Genomic DNA, 16,225 nt, shown 5'->3' with positions numbered 1-16,225 from the left:
CTTGTCACAAGCATTGTTTACTTTCGTGCTCCTGCTTCCCTAGTTGTTTGTATCACTGGAACACTAATGCACAAAGAATATTGCGCGGTAGCTGCACCTCGGCTCAGGTGTTCAGGTCTTGTGCGTCCCCCCCCCCCGTCTCTTCTTCGTGGGCTAAACGGAGGTTACACACAGACAGCCTGGAGGTGGCCCTAAAGACAGATTTCCCAGAGTTCCAATCACCGCCTATACTTGAATCAGGACCACAGCCTTTCTCAGCTCCCAGAACTCTGGACGTAACATTTGATTAGATCTGGCTCTACGTGGATCTCAGTGCAATCAATTCAAATGACTCCCCCACCCCCCTCAGAAAAAACAGTTTTATTCAGAACTCCTTGTTGGTTGATATATAGGAGCAGGTTGACGGGGGGGTGGGGGGGTCTCCCAGTATGAAGTCTGGGTCAAGGCAACTCATTCAAGTCCTGCATCTTCCACTCCATGTTGGGAGCGAGGCCCCCCCCCCCCCCACCCCCTCGTGTGGTAGAGGAGAGAACCGCAGGGCAGCCGGTTACTGCGACTTCCCTGCGACACGTCACTTACTTTCTGAACAACAACACTCCCTCAACATCAAAGTGGTGCCGTTTGGTTTTGCAAACATTTGTTTTATTAATCCATTTGTCAGTTTGTAATATATAAATTACTTTTAAAAACGTGAGAAGCAGATGCACCTTCAAGAAGGACATGGCGTGAAAACACAGGAGTTATAGAAAACCTAGACTGTGTTTACAGGAGCCATCTTAGCCAGCCAATGTCCACTTTTGCCTCCCCATACCGTATTTATCAGTTTTTTTTTTCTCAGTTACAGAACAACTGTGGACAGGGGCCTTTTTTTTTTGTTTATTGTTTAAAAAGTTAAATGGGCATCGTCTTCCTCCGTGTGCCAGCTCCCTATCCTGTCTCTCTCCTGTAGCGCTCAGTCCAACCAGATCAGTGCAATGTGGGGGCGACTCACAGCAGCCATAGCCCAGGAACTGGAGGGGGTGGGGTGGGGGGGGGATGGATGTGTTGGCGGACTAAGGCGTCTGGCGGCGTGTCGCACCTCCTCCTCCTCCTCCTCGTTACAGCTCACATTTCGTTCACCATGTCGTCGTGCTCTCCTGCCGAAAGGTCGCCGTTGGCACTGATTGTGGTGCTGTTGTCTTGGTAACCGGGAGGCATGAAGGCCAGGCTGTAGGGGTAGACCTTGTGGCAGGCGGCTCGGTAAGCCTCGGCAGCCTTGTGCTGGCCCTCGCCCAGCTGCCCGTCACGCAAGGCCTCCAGCACCTCAGTACAGATCTGCAACGCGCACGCACACACACACACACACACACACACACACACACACACACACACACACACACACACACACACACACACACACACAGTAAGTTGTAAACCAGACACAGCAGGTGCGTGAAGTCTGGTACTGCTAGGGAAATCAACCACAGACCTGGATGCTTCTTCCGGACAGCGACTCGTCCAGGGCCGTAGATATCTCGCAGGCCATCTTATCCGAGGAGGGCTCCAGGTAGACCATCATCTTAGCAGCTGGGAACACCAGAGACACACTCACAAAAGTCGCAACGGCAATCTTACTAGATCGGCCATAACTAACATTTCCGTGACACTTTGAACATGGCACGAGTCTGAATCAGGAACGAGGGACAAAAAAATAAGGCTCGAAATCGATGTCTTCTTTTTATTCCACACATCCTTCCTTGTCAAAACATGACGTTAGCCGCAATGCTAATTGGCCACTGACCAGGTGTGTTACGCTAGTAGCAGCTAATGTAGCCTGGAGGCCTGCAGCAGAGATGAGGAGCGGGCTGCAGGGGTCTGGGTAAGCTACTGCATGCTTTAGGTGGGTCACTGTTGACTTTACGAAACGTTTATGCTCCACGTAACTCTTAATGGACGTCTATTTGACTTGATAACAGCAGAAACCCCAGGGGGGGGTCCTGACGGGCTGAGGGGACTTGGACTGAGAAGCAAGACCATCAACTCTGTGGTGGATGACACTGGGGTTAATAGATGTTAGGAGAGAAGTCAATCCATTAAGGAGGAACTATACATACTTCTCTAACCCCCCCCCCTGGGTTTACAGGTCGGTATAGTCCTCTTTACTCAAAACTGGAATCTCAAATTGGATCAAAGAAACGGTTTGTGGAGATCGCACACTTGACTTTTCACAGAGGGCTTGGCTAGATCAGGCTTCTAAGTCCTTATTACACTGAAGTATGGATTTGTATGGACCTTGGTGTATCCTAGGGGTGTGCATCTCGACCTTACAGGACGATCCGATACATGTCTAGATACATGGGCTACGAAACGACTCAGGGATGATACATTTGAATACAGAACGATTCGATTCGATGCAATCTGATACAGTTCTTAACATTTGTTTAATGTAGGCATTCAATTTCCATTATGAATTAACAATTCTATAAAATTAGCATTGCTTACCTTCAAATAGATACTGTATATTTCATAAAAGGAATCTTGTTACACCCCTAGTGTATCCCATTAAAAAGAGAATGTCTGCACGTGTGTGTTTGTGTGTGTTTCCTACCAGCCAGTCGGTGGGGGATGGAGCTGGAGTGTTGGCTCAGGTAGTTTTTGTTGAAGCTCTGAGGGTTGCTCTCCCCAAACAGCCTGGAGATCTCCTGCTTCAACACCGTCCTCACTGCCTCCGCCAAGTCCGCACTCTCACTCACTACACACACCAACACATAATAAAAGTCAAACGGCAGGCAGGTCAACCTCTTGAGAAAGATCTGTGATTAGAGAATCAGAGTCCAAGACTGACAGGCTTCTTAACCCGTGATACCACGATCCTGACGGAAAGCGGTTTCACACCATGTGGAAGGTTTCCAGAAGAAGTTACATGTACGACCCCAGCCCCTCACGTGACTGTGAAAGGGTGTTACACTCACCTCCTTTGAAGAAACGCACTAGACACTGGTGCAGCCACGGGTTGGAGGGCTCGATGGCCACAGCCCTCTTTATTGACTGCAGCATCAGCAGGTACTTCTCTGCAGGAATGAAGAACAACAGGTTGGCTTTCGACTGAAATGAATGTGTGAAAACGCGGGCGAATGCGGGCTGCGGCATTGGTCTGACCTTTCCTGAAGTAGATCTCAAAGGCCAGGAGGTGAGTCTCGATCTTGTTGCGGACCAGGTTCTTCAAAGGGATCAGGAACTTCACCGCTTCCTCCAGAGGATTCTCCGGCTGGTGAAAGAAGTGAATAATGTCGCGTTATTCGTCTGTAATATCAATCTTCTGTCGTGCTGAAAGACCGGGCGAACATGAGCCCACCTTGGCCAGCTTGTCGGGTATTAGCTCCTCTTTCGGCCCTCCTATCTCCTCGTCGTCGTCCTCCTTCTTCTTCTTCTGGTTCTTTAGCTGCTTCTCCTTCTCTGCGTTCTTCTTCTCCTCTTCTAATTGGGCCTTCTTCTGGGCTCTTCGCTGCTTGTTGCGCAGTTTCTTCAACTCCTTGTCTGTCAGGTTCTCTGCAGAGAGCCAAATGGTAAAGGGATGAATAACAGTGACACTTTTTAAGACGGTACCGTCACCAAACTGGTATCATTCCGCAAACTCTAGCTCCATTTTTATCAAATTGTTCCGGGACCTAAAGTACGAACCAAATCCTCTCTACTCTCAACTATCTAATAAAGGTTTGTTTGTTTGACCTGCAGAGGTGCAAACAGCTGCCTCCAAAGTAGACAACTTGATTTCCACTCATTTCTGCTTTAGGAAGGGACCGCCACGAAACATTTAGCAAATACAGATTTTAGTCTAGTCTGAAAGCCGACCACGTAACTTTGTTTTAAACATCACTGAACACCAAAAGAAACGTCCACCCCTGGTTCTAACATTGACACTAGTGAAACCTGATCATTCCTGAGGCATTACAAAAGTCCCATCCTCCCCCGCGTTACCAGGAACTAGAGCTCCATTTAGTCCCTCGTTCCCCTGGCCGTAATGTAGTTGAGGTTCCCGAGGATGTAGTCTTGCATGGCCAGACCCGTCTCCACACTTTGGAGAAAGGTCTGGCTCAACCCATCGTCGTTCTTGGCTTGCTTATTTTTGCAAAATAGTGTCTGGGGGGGGGACTTGTTTTGGTGGAACATTTGCACGTGGGGAGGCGAGCCCTGGTATTAAAATGGTTAAATCCACGCTGAAGAAAACGCCACATAAAATAGTAAACGACTATATGTGGACTATGTGATTTTACAACTTTTACTGTTAAAAAAGACGAACATAACTTGATCCCCGGTGTCCTGGAGGTGAAGCCGACCTATAACTTTACCTCTGGAGGAGCTCACTGGACCCGTTAAAACCATGGACTTTAAAAACAGTAACGCGCAGTCAGCTTATCCCAGCAGCCTACATCCGGTGAGTCAGACTACTGAGGATCTAAAGTGGGTCCTGGGCCTCTGGAAAGGTTCCTGTGGCGGAAGCAGCCACCACCTCCTCCGCTCTGTGATCTAACAAAAAGGTGGAATCTAGATCGTTTTACTAATTTTTAAGAGCTTAAATTCAATTTAAATAGAGTTTAAAAGTATAAAACTAATGTATCATGGTGAGATCATCCCTGTTTGTGGGGCACAAGTGTTACCATACTACCCTAATGCGTAGCATCATACTTGCAGTTCTTATGTTTGGGAGTTCAACCAGGAAATATATCATAAGTCAAGCATCAATATTACGCCAGGCCAATCGACAAGTTCTAAGCGATGCAGAGAACATTTGGTAGGGGAACAGCTAAAATATGCTATCACGTCACAAGACGCTCTGTGCCGCTTTAAAAAGACTTTTACACTTAGACACTTTCAGCTTATTTGATAAAAAAAAAGATGAAGTTGCCTGACCCACAACAGTACAGTTTGTAACGCACACACACACACACACACACACACACACACACACACACACACACACACACACACACACACACACAGTCTGACCGGTGTCTGCCTGGCTCTCCTTGTTGTCGTCGGTCAGAGGTTTGTCGTGCAGGGCCAGGTAGATCTGGATGGCGGATCGGGCAGCTTTGTAGTAGAACGGGTGCTGCCGCAGGACGTCCTCGAGCTTCAGCAGGTCCACGTAGGAGCGCAACGTCATCTTCCTCATGCAGTAGGTGTGGAAGTCGAACTGGTCGTCTGTGATCTCCACAAAATGCTGACGGGAGGAGGAGGAGAGAGAGAAAGGAGCGTGTGTTTAGATGCTGCTGACAGACAGACGGACAGACAGACGGTGGGTGGGTGTGGAAGCTCACCCTCTCAATCTCGTGGCACTTCTTCAGGGCCTCTCCGAATTTGTTCATGGCCTTGTAAGACAAGGCACACTCCGTCTGGAACCACATGCACTGCATCTCATTCAGGTTCTCTACCGCAGACGTCCCCTCCTGAAACCACACACACACACACACACACACACACACACACACACACACACACACACACACACACACACACACACTTCCATTATCACATTGTATGGCCAAAGAGAAACTGTAGTAGCTGGAGTCATGGTGGCCCACGGAAAAGGCTGCATGGGAAGTAATTAGGTCGGTTCATGAGGTCCTGCCGCTTTGATGCATTTTAAAATCGGTTGGTATGAGTGGCTCTTGCATTGACCACGCCTCAAAAAGATATTAGGGCGGGGTGATACGGCATAAAATCTTCTGTCACAGCATGTGTCATTTGATAGCACGGTGACGGTATATATCACATAGTGTGGAGATAAGTCTGGCTCTGCGAGGCTACCCCAAAAAGTGAAGCCAAAACGTCTCGATTGCTCCCTGGTGGCTGGCTGTTGAGTTTAGGAAGCTGAGTTTTCTATGAGCGGAGCACGCATTTTAAAACATCAATATCGCAGCCGATCATGTTCATTCAATTGCGGGAAGCCAAAAAAAAGAGAATAAAAACCCTAATACCACGATACAGTAACTGTTCTGTAGATTCAATTAAGAAATGGTTACCACCCTCTTACCCGTGTGAACTTGGAGCACATCTCCTCTGCTTCTTTGATGAGGCCGGCCTTCAGCATGTACTTGGCGCACTTGGAGTTGATGAAGCGGTCGGCAGTGTCCAGGGCCTGAGCCTCGTCCATCCACCGCGCCGCTTCCTTTATGTTGCCGGCGTGCTGCAGGGGCCGAGGGAGAGACGTGAGTCAGACTGACCGAAATCATTGCAAATCTGTTCACTCCGTGTGTGCAGAGCTTGATACTAAACCTTGTAGATCTTGGCCTTGATGAGGAAGAGCTCGATGAGCGTGGGCGTGCTGTCGATGGCGGCGTTGATGTACTCCAAAGCGAGGCTCGGCTGGTCTACGAAGTCAAAGTGCTGCGCCAGGAAATACTGCACCCACAGCAGGGTGGTGGGGGGCTCCTCCTTCCCGTCATCTGCGCACACATTTTACACAAGTCCACATTGATTGAGCGGATTCGCGGGTCCGTTCCCGGAAAGCTCTTTTTGATGGTTTTGGAATCGCAAAAATAAGTCCAAGACTGAGCAACACTCACCATTTTCATTAAACATTCGACAGCTTTTTAAACAGGTTTCAAAACCAACTACTAATTCTTCAATGATGGTGACCTGCATGGGGAAAAAACAACGGTTGTTTAATTTCAGACCAGGAACAGCGAGAATGATCAACGTGGAAGCAGGATATTTTAAAATGCAACCCTGCTTGCCTTTTCTTTGTCGGCGTAGAGGGACTTGAGGGTAGTGAAGACAGGTGGGCAGCCTTTGCTGAAGTTCATCCTCAGGTAGCTGTCCAGACATTCACGAAACTTCTCCCCTGGCCAGCACAACGCACAGTAAAAAGGGGTACAGTAAAGTGAGATATGCACTGCCACACAGCACGGAATGACAAAACAATGCAGAGGGGTTTGATCCAGAATGCGTCACTGTGAAATGAACACAATAAAGCTTTTTAAAAATGTCCCGTTGATTGTGTGACCTCTCGGCTCCCAGTTGTCCCCATAAAAGAAGAAAAAAAAAATCAAGGTCAGAATCGGTGCTGTTAGCGGGCTTTTATCCACAGGGGTCACGTATGTCTGATCAGTCGTGGTATTTCAATATTTGTTTTGATCAGTTTTAAAATCAGTGGACCTCAGAGCTGAGCTGCAGCGGTCAGTTTGGCGCTCCACATGCGAGCCGTTTATCACAGCTACGAAAAGAATAATTGGAATAGGAAAAGAAAAAAAAAGTTTCAATTTAGTCATTGAAGTGAAATGACACGGTGAAAGCGCCAGTCCTCCCAAGGAGAAGAAGAACCTTGTGAACCTTAAAGTTCACAGCATGGGCCTACGTAGTGTCACTCCCACTCCGCTGCACAACCCTGCGTTAATTGCCGCAACCGCCAGATTTGGGTTGGAATGCAACCTAACCCCTTGGCTACCACGGTGCTCCTAACTGCACTTTTTCAATGTTACTTTAGGTATCACTGTAATGTAGCTAATTGGTCCTGTTTTCTACATGTACATATATATATATATATATATGTGTGCTTACCTGTGAGGAAATTCAAAGGCAGTCTTCGGGGAACCAGGCCTTTAGGAAACTTCACCCAGGAGTCCTCATAAATCTTCTGACGTTCTTCTTTACTTCCTGGAGAAAAACACACACACACACACACACACACACACACACACACACACACACACACACACACACACACACACACACACACACACACAGGGGTAAGGAGAAAAACTGATCCACCACTAACATAGACTGGATGAGGGATCTCTTAAAGGCCATAACATAACTAAACTACAGTATGAACTACTTCAGGCCATCATATCACGTGGACCACTGAGGATAGTGTATCACCTGGCTTTAAGGCCTTTTCCAGGCCCTGGTAATAGGCCCAGTTCTCAGGGTTCCTCTCCTGGAGTCTCCTGTAGACCTCAGAAGCCTCCTCGGGCCTCTCCAGCTTCAGCAGCAGCTCTCCTACACACACACACACACACACACACACACACACACACACACACACACACACACATTAAACCTACTGACAGTCCATGTTGGTCTATTCCGTATACACAACATCTACTTCCTGTCTGTCCGTCCTGGGAGAGGGACCCCTCCTCTGCTGCTCTTCTTGAGCGTTTTTCCACTTTTAGGGTCTAACCTCTACCTAAACTTCATCAAGAGTGTTTGAACGGCAGCGCCGGCCCACCTCTCGTCTCCTCCACAGCCAGTTTGTCGCAGATCTGTTTCTCGTAATTGTTGAGGTGATCGAGGGCCTCCTTGTGCAGGCCGGCCTCCCTCAGGACCTGGTTCTGATACAGCAGCAGCTCGCTGTACTCGTAGTCCACCTTGTCGGGAGACGTCTGGACAAACACACACACACACACACACACATAAGAAAAGGAGATAAAAACTCGCAAGTGGAGCATGCATGAAGTGGACTGTGCTCGTGCTAGCATCATTGGCAAGCTACCATCTCACACGTCTTAAAAGTATAAATCCATTTAGTACAATGTAGGTCATATTTTGGTAGTTACTTGGTTGTTTTTTTTTGTTCATTTCTACGGGTTATGATAGCCCTGTAGTATTCCAAAGATATTTAACACTTGCACTATACCATAAGTGGAAAATGCGAGGAATTAAAAATTGCCACTTCTTCAAAAGGCTTAGGGTTAGCTTGTGGCTCTGATATGTTCAGATAAGATAAAGACTCAATGTCCTGCATCTCTCCAGCTTATTTTTAGTACATCTTAGCCCACAGACTACATTTTCTGACATCATAAAATCTTTGGACTTAAGCTAGTTAAGTTCGAACATCTACAATTCAATTGAGACCACCCACCGACCAATAACTTCACTTCAAGTGCTAAGGACCTCCAAAAAAAAAAAAAAAAATTTAGACGTCAAATGTTATCATAGTACTGTGGCTGTGTCCGAAATGTTCCTATATTTTATTTGGACCATTAGCTCGGTGATGCTAACTAGCTTAACGTAATACAAGTTACATCAACAGCTAACCAACGCCAGATCCATGCCGCATCGCTAAGTTACAGCTGACCTTAGCTCTGGTTACAGTTAGCGAGTTGCCCACCCCTGCCTTGCATCGCTCTTGGTTAGTACAAAGCAATTGCTAGTTATACACTAGGGTTGGGCGATATATTCCTGCAGGTGTGTGTACCGCTGATAAAGCGATTTGCAAAACCGCTAGCAGGCCAGTTTACCAGATTAGCCCCGAGAGTCTGGATGAATTAGCTGACGTTATCCACTCAAGACAGCATTTTGCTAGCTAGCAATTTGTCAGCGATAGCAAGCAAGTTATGTGGACTTGGCGTGAGACTGGGTTTTGGTGGGTGCCGGGTTGTTTGTTGACAACAGTGGACTCCATTTCTAAGCTAAGGTTAGCTAGTGTTGCGCACTGTCCCGAGTCCTTTACAAAGAAATCAGTCCACAGGGAACCGAGAAAGTCGGGGAGGGTCTCATTTTTAAAGTGACGTTACACTCCGTTCACACATTGGCAATAAAAAGCGATTAATACAAGTAAATTGTTACATGTAGTACCTTTAAAAGACGATTCTCAGTCAACTTCTGAAGAATCTTTTTCTCTGACTTCTAAGTGGATTTATGGACGTTTATTCTGGACAGACATCAGAGATAATGACATCCTCTGGGAGTGTAAGTCACACTGCTTATGTTGAATCTGTCTGTTTGTTCAGATTTGACTGAGCTCTGACTCAGAAGGCGTACGATTTTTGACTCCTATTAACCTCACGTTTCTCCTGCAGTGCTCCCCTGGAGAGGCTTTTGTCCAAACGTCTTGTTGAGTGGATCTTATATTTGCCTTTAGATGTGTTTAAAGAAACCTGTACAGTCCTGTTGAGTAGCGTACAGCTTTGGCCTACCTGTTGCGTTTTGCGGAACTCCTCAACAATCTTGGCGGCCATCTCAAAGTCCTCTAACAGGTGATAGGCTACGGCATATCCGATCCACGAGGCCCGCTGGGCTGGACGGAGCTGCAGCAGCTGGTACCGAGTCTCCTGGGGAAAGAGGGAGACCGTCACAGCACACACAACCATAAGCAATAATAACATTTAAAGTTTGATTATTCCGTCCGTCTTCACCATCACTTTCAGGATGGGTACCCGTCAGACCCTGCACAATCTTTTGCCCCCAACCCCCTTCATCCATTGCCATTCTGCGTCCCTTCCATCCAGACCTCTTATTGGGCTGTTCTATTCTTAAAACCCATCTCGTCTCTCTGGTGACCCCTCACCCTGTATCCCTCCAGGTCTCTCATTTGGATCTGCAGCAGGGAGAGGTCTCGCAGGATCTGCAGGTTGTCCTTGTCCCACTTCAGGGCGTTGCGGTAACACTTGATGGCCTCGTCGTACTTCTTATCCGAGCGCTGCAGCAGGCCGTACACATGCCAGCCTGGAGGAGTGAGCGAGTTCAGGAAGCAAAACGCACACAGATGCACTATCACAGGTGTTCATACGTGTTCACAAATGTAACAAAACACACATACCCGGATGAATTTAAGGACCAAAAGGTTTACACCCTCCAACAAAGAGCAGGCAAGCACGAATTAAGTTAAAGAGCAGGTCTAATTCAGCAGCTGTAGTGTTTAACTGAATTGGAATGTCAAACTGTTTGTGTGCGAGATGAAATCTGGACGACCCCGAGGGCACAGACGGAAGGATACAGACGTGGCTCTTGAGGTCATTGCGTAGGCCTCGTCTCACCAGCTCGTAGGCCTCCTCCTTCTTGCCCAGGCAGTTTAGGGTTAAACCCTTCATGGCCAGCGTCTCTGGAGCACAGAGCAGGGGTGGGGAGGAGAGGGGCGAGACATTCAGGGACACTCACTACGTTTACCAACCCAGTTCATTCACATTAACAGGTGAAATGTCGCCTCGGTGTTGGGATACTTTTGCAGCCATTTTCTCAGTTTGGATTTTGCGTGTACAGATCTTCACTCATCATCTCTCAAAACACGCTCCTTCGGAAGCGCCATCACTTCAGTTTCAGCAGCAATGGGGCTTGTGTACTTGTGTGTGTCCCTGGGTGTCTCGAAAAGTTACAAGTCTTATGTAACAACTAGTAAGTTCGCCATTCAAAACACAGCAGGAACAAGGTGACAGTGAAGCATGATGTTTCTCACAGTTTCCTACTACTTTAGTGTGTGTGTATGGGGAGGGAGGTCAAGTAGGTCATGTCTTACCTCCATGCTCGGCAAACTTTGGGTTGCCCAGGATCTGTTTGCAGAACTTCAGGCCGTTTCTGTACTGCTTGTGCTCGTAACATCTCTGCAACAAAAGACAAAGAGGCACTTTACATCAGGCACCTGAGGCCAGCAGCCTGCCGTTCTCCCCCTCATTAATACTCAGGGAGCCAGGCTAAAAGGACGCTATTGCAACTGCGCTGAGAGCAATCTCCGCGTCCCAGAGACCCAAGGAGGTGACCGGTCCTTCCTGCTCACAGCGAGCGAAGCATCACATGCGCCAAACGCCACCTCCCTGGTGGTCCAGTAGGCGGGAGACTGAAGAACTGAGATCAATGGAAGGAAAAGCACTTGAGAGAACAGGGAGGGCTGTTGATGAAATGTAATCAGACAAGCAGCCAGATGGATGTGCCTGGCTCAGAGCAGACACAGGAGCTCAGAGCACCCCCCCCCCCTGGAAATCCTGCCAGCCCCGACTAACGTTACAATATATGCACTGAAGAATGGAAAGGGGGCACACATCCAGGAGTAGTATTAGTAGTGCTAATCATTAATAGGCCTATTATACTGCACACTATAGCTACTGTCAATGGCAGGATATTTGGAAGAAACACTTGACTTTAACCGTGTTATCGCGTGTTTGATATAAGCGGTATTTAAAATTCAAACTTCTGCTTCGGCTGTGTGCCGAACTGACGACAACTATTTTGAGCGCACGTACGAGACAAATGTTGAGAAACGCGCATTAACAGCGCAGCCGAATGCGTTCCCAAGCTGCAGCCATTTAACTAGACAGCTAACTCTACTGTCCGCCTAGTGCGAGTGGCTGTCATGTGTCAAGCAGCTTTGTCACTTACACACTTTGGATGTGTTACAAGGCCACCGCAATGCTAACTTAAGACACCACATGATTGGTTGCTAGCCAACTATGCTGTGTTTCCTGGACGGCATTGTTACAACTAATAGTTAACAGCAGAGACGTGGTCATTACAATGCGTTTGGTGTACTGAATCTTTAGGTTAATTCACTAGCAACTCCCTAGCTACTTGCTCTGACTGCTAGAACTGACGGCTACTTGGCAAACTAGCATTAGCTAGCAAGCTAACGTGTATCTCAGGCATTTAGCCTACCAATATTCTCTTGAAGAGAGCATTCTCCTTCGGCGGTAGAGTGATTGTGGGCATTGTGTTGGCTTCCTATGCCTCTGTCGGTTCACACATGAATAATATCCTCTTGGAGTCTGAGATCCTGGACTGTTTCAGTCTCTTCAGGCTCCTCTCTCTCACGTGTTGAGACCAAGGCCCCCTTCCGAGCAAAATGGCCGATGTGCTTCTCCTCCGGGTCAGGCTGCGCTCTGAGTCTGCGTGTAAAACACGAGCAAGGAGGGAAAAGATGTATCAGTGACTAAATGATATGTTACAAAATCATACATATGTTGGATGGAGAATACGACAGTACGCTCCTGTGTCCTGTATACTGATTGTGTTGGTCTCGAAAGTTGCTAACCAAATTCCATTGAAATTTCTATCAATTTAACACTGCCTTGCTTATCGGCAAATGATCACTGCTGGTGGAGTATAGTGGGGAATTGAGATGATTTTCTTAATGGAAGTTTTTATTTCGGTTTTATTTGGTTTGTTTTGCCAATTATAAGTTAGTCATGGGGATTGAAAAAATTTTTTAATACATGCCCTGATATGTGTCCATGTTTGCCGATGATTCATTTTCTAATGGAATTTGGTGCCATATCAACTATCAAACCCGTTAGAAGAGTAATTAGATTTTGTAACGCAGTTGATGCTAAACTTGGTTATGGAGATACACTTGCTTCAGATGGCAAAAATCCAGATATTTAAAATGACAAATGTCATTTAATAACAGAAATATTAATTTATGAGGTTCTCACGAGTGCTCGAGCGACTTAACGGTGACGCTGAAATCATCTACTCAGTCCTGGCAGGAAGCTTAATCGACCGCGGTGTGGCAGGAGCGCAGATCGGTCGAAGGGAGCTGTATTTAGCTAAAATGACTTTCAGCCCGTTACTATCTAGAGCTGTTCTCGTCAGCAGAGGTAAGACGGTGACATAATGGTAATGAATTCATATTCATGACTTTAAAAGACCCGTGTGTCATTTTGATATTTTACAACGACACCGTCGTGTTTATTTTGAAGACTGACCTTAGCTTAGCTTAGCATTCGTGTAGCACTGCAGTCATACAGGCGACGATCTCCCTCTAAAGTTAGGCATTTTATGGCAGCGTTGCTTGACTTGGTGCTTTCGAGCAAATTTGTTTATATATTGTTAATATATTCTTATACATTTTTGACTATGTGACGCACTTTGAATTGCCTCTGTTTGAAATGTGCTATATAAATAAAGCTGCCTTGCCTTATACTGTTGACCTAGTTTAACAGTAAGGATTGTAATCTAGTTTTCACCCAGGTAATCATTCTCTAGTGTCTGGAGGGGTACGTGCTCTCCTTTTTTTTTTTTTGAAAACCCACGCATTGAGTTTGAATGGGAGCCACGCTTCAATTCAGCTGATTTCTAATAACTACACAGTCCACAGTTCCACAGCCTTCTTCCCCCAAAACATAGTGGAGCTTGGAGAACTCTAAACCAGTTCCAATTAGGTGAATCACATGGGTTTATAAATGGTATAAAAGTCATCTTCTGCTGCGTTTTGCAAGGGTTCATTCTTCTCACACTGATATTGACACTTACCGTACCGACTGCCAGTGCCAAGACAATGCTCATTTTTCGTTGAAAATAGTGTGGTTCTTAATGCTATTTTGTTGTTTTTTTCCCACCAGCTGGATCAAGGTCTGTATTCACAAGCTCCAAGCCAGACACTGCAAACCCCAACTGGTTTCGAGTGGGTCTTGCCTTTGGAACGTCTGCTTTCCTTTGGGGCCTGGTAAATGCCGTCATCAGTTCAACAATTTAATAACATATAATCTAAAAAATTGATCATTTGTTGTCAGCGCGCAATGGGTAATTCACCATCTGAATTTCTCTCTCATTTGTATGGAGCTAAAAACTACTGTTCATACACCAAGCATGCCATTTTACATCATTGCATAACCTATCAGGAAATGTATGCATGTCTTGCAGAAAGAGAAAAGACCTTTTTCCTGAATCAAGTAGTAATCAGGGAAGGTTTGAGCACACGGCACTGGGTCCACTATGCAGCACATACTTGCATCTACCGTTATTTCACCCAGGAGAGGGCAGCAATGAACATCGACATTTTTGATGTTTGATTTTCAGTGAAGTTTGGTGGATGAAATAGGTGATGTTATGCAAAAGATGCCGTGTTAAGAGTTCAAAAAGGGGCGGCATTTAGAAGGCCAGCTTTTTTTGAAAGGCATTTGGTGTGATTGTCATCATTAAAGTTGCTTGAGTTCTTGATTTAGAGAAGTGTTTTGCAGTTTGGTTTCCTTATTTGGTTGTAAAAAAAAAAAAAAAAGCTTTTACTTAATTCCAGGTGGCTACAAAAAAAGCTCTCACGAAGTGAATGAATCTGCAGCTACATTGAAGACAAACGCTCATTTAGTCGAAAATGAATGGTTGATGCAACCAGTTTGTACATTTTAAATGACTTGAGGTATCTTGTCCTCCACTCGCAGCTCTTCAAGCAGCACAGCACAGATGTACATGAGTACAAAGTGAGGAATGGCCTGGAATAACCCACCACGCTGGTATGTGAGTGTCATATAAAAAATGAAATCAATGTGTGTCATTATTTAGTGATCTGATACCTATATGGCCATATAGTGTGAAGATATGAAATTTATAAATGGATGAACAAATGAAACATGATACTCTTCTTGTCCTGTGCAGGAGGTCGCCAGGTCATGTCTATAGGAAGCACCTGTTTGTCCACTTGTCTCTATTCCCACTGTTCCCGATTCCAAACTCTCAATTCTGTGTAAAAATAAAAATGAACCATGTGAATTATGCACGAGTCATGATCCATTTTTTTCACATACACTCACGGTTGCTGTGGTATTGGCATTAATACGACCACAAGTAGATGAGTATATTGTAAATGTTTGATTTATACATCTTCATGAATGAACCAAATGTCTTAGCTTTTCCAAAATAGCAATATACATATATATATACATATATATATATATATATGTGTGTATGAACTAGGGTTGGATCACATTCGTCAGCCTTTGAAACATAACAAAGCAGGGGGATCACTTCTTGATCACTCTCAAACTAAACACAGTAGGTAACATTGAGGACAGAAGACAAGTACAAAATGAAACATCCACAACAGCAACATTATTTTGTGCCTGTAAAAGCAGAGAGAATACAGGAATGAACAAGCATGAAATAAACGTATAAATAATTTTTTTTTTTTTAAATGTACAAAAAGCAACATTTTTGTCCACATGTTGTCTGTGACCTTCTGTGCTTAGGGGCTGGGGAGGATGGAAGTCACCATGATGTATGGAGGGTGATCAATGCCATAAAAGAGAAGAGGCGGGAGAGCTGCTGTCATTCGATGACATGCGTTGGGATAGCTTTAATGACAAGTATGAAGTGGAATAAAGTGTCTTTGTGAAGGGATTTCTTGTCCCAGTAGTGTATAACATTACTAATTCTAACCAGGTTAGCAGCGTGTGGTGTAGCTGTAAGTTATTAGTAACTCCATGTGTTGTTGTGTTTGTTCTACGACATAAAATACGTCAGTAGATACCCCCATGCGTGAATTTTAGAGGTTTTACGTGTCTTAAAAAAGGCGGTTGCTAACGAGCGGCTAAATGAGACTACAGAGGTTGTCGCGGACATTAATGTCTTCATGCCGAACGCGGAAAATCATCTACTCACTAGTCCACCTTGTGTTTATATCTGTCTATATATCTATATCTATCTGTCTATATATCTATATCTATCTATAGTCTCTTAAAAGTTACGCTTAGCGGTGGTGACGTCGAAGTAACTCGACCGTGCTGTCGTTCCTTTATAGCCTAACGTTAGCTTTTTACTT

The 16,225-nt window shown here is 45.7% G+C and overlaps 2 protein-coding genes across 3 annotated transcripts; one reads left to right on the top strand and one right to left on the bottom strand.

The window, feature by feature from the left end:
- Nucleotides 1-986: 986 nt before the first annotated feature.
- Nucleotides 987-12,519, bottom strand: naa15a (N-alpha-acetyltransferase 15, NatA auxiliary subunit a). The gene is made up of 20 exons (XM_070912919.1): nucleotides 12,349-12,519; nucleotides 11,219-11,303; nucleotides 10,703-10,807; nucleotides 10,274-10,431; nucleotides 9,903-10,037; nucleotides 8,213-8,366; nucleotides 7,861-7,980; nucleotides 7,540-7,635; nucleotides 6,717-6,823; nucleotides 6,546-6,618; nucleotides 6,256-6,425; nucleotides 6,014-6,166; nucleotides 5,298-5,426; nucleotides 4,987-5,200; nucleotides 3,335-3,528; nucleotides 3,139-3,247; nucleotides 2,952-3,050; nucleotides 2,588-2,731; nucleotides 1,469-1,566; nucleotides 987-1,314 (listed from the first exon to the last, which is right to left on the bottom strand). Exons 1-20 carry the CDS (start codon nucleotides 12,400-12,402, stop codon nucleotides 1,105-1,107), a joined length of 2,607 nt encoding a protein of 868 aa, XP_070769020.1. The 5' UTR covers nucleotides 12,403-12,519; the 3' UTR covers nucleotides 987-1,104.
- Nucleotides 12,520-13,187: 668 nt separating this feature from the next.
- On the top strand, nucleotides 13,188-15,180 carry ndufc1 (NADH:ubiquinone oxidoreductase subunit C1). 2 transcript variants are annotated; one of them, XM_070913621.1, is made up of 4 exons: nucleotides 13,188-13,289; nucleotides 14,034-14,137; nucleotides 14,850-14,921; nucleotides 15,064-15,180. In XM_070913621.1, the coding sequence occupies exons 1-3, from the start codon at nucleotides 13,244-13,246 to the stop codon at nucleotides 14,907-14,909; spliced, it is 210 nt and encodes a 69-aa protein (XP_070769722.1). In that variant the 5' UTR covers nucleotides 13,188-13,243; the 3' UTR covers nucleotides 14,910-14,921; nucleotides 15,064-15,180. The 2 variants fall into 2 exon arrangements, with proteins under 2 accessions (XP_070769722.1, XP_070769724.1); XM_070913623.1 differs by having other exon boundaries at nucleotides 14,850-14,925.
- The last annotated feature ends 1,045 nt before the right edge of the window (nucleotides 15,181-16,225 follow it).

This window comes from Enoplosus armatus, chromosome 10 (genome assembly GCF_043641665.1).
Source record: "Enoplosus armatus isolate fEnoArm2 chromosome 10, fEnoArm2.hap1, whole genome shotgun sequence".
NCBI lineage: Eukaryota > Metazoa > Chordata > Actinopteri > Centrarchiformes > Enoplosidae > Enoplosus > Enoplosus armatus.
This window is presented reverse-complemented; position numbering and strand designations above follow the sequence as displayed.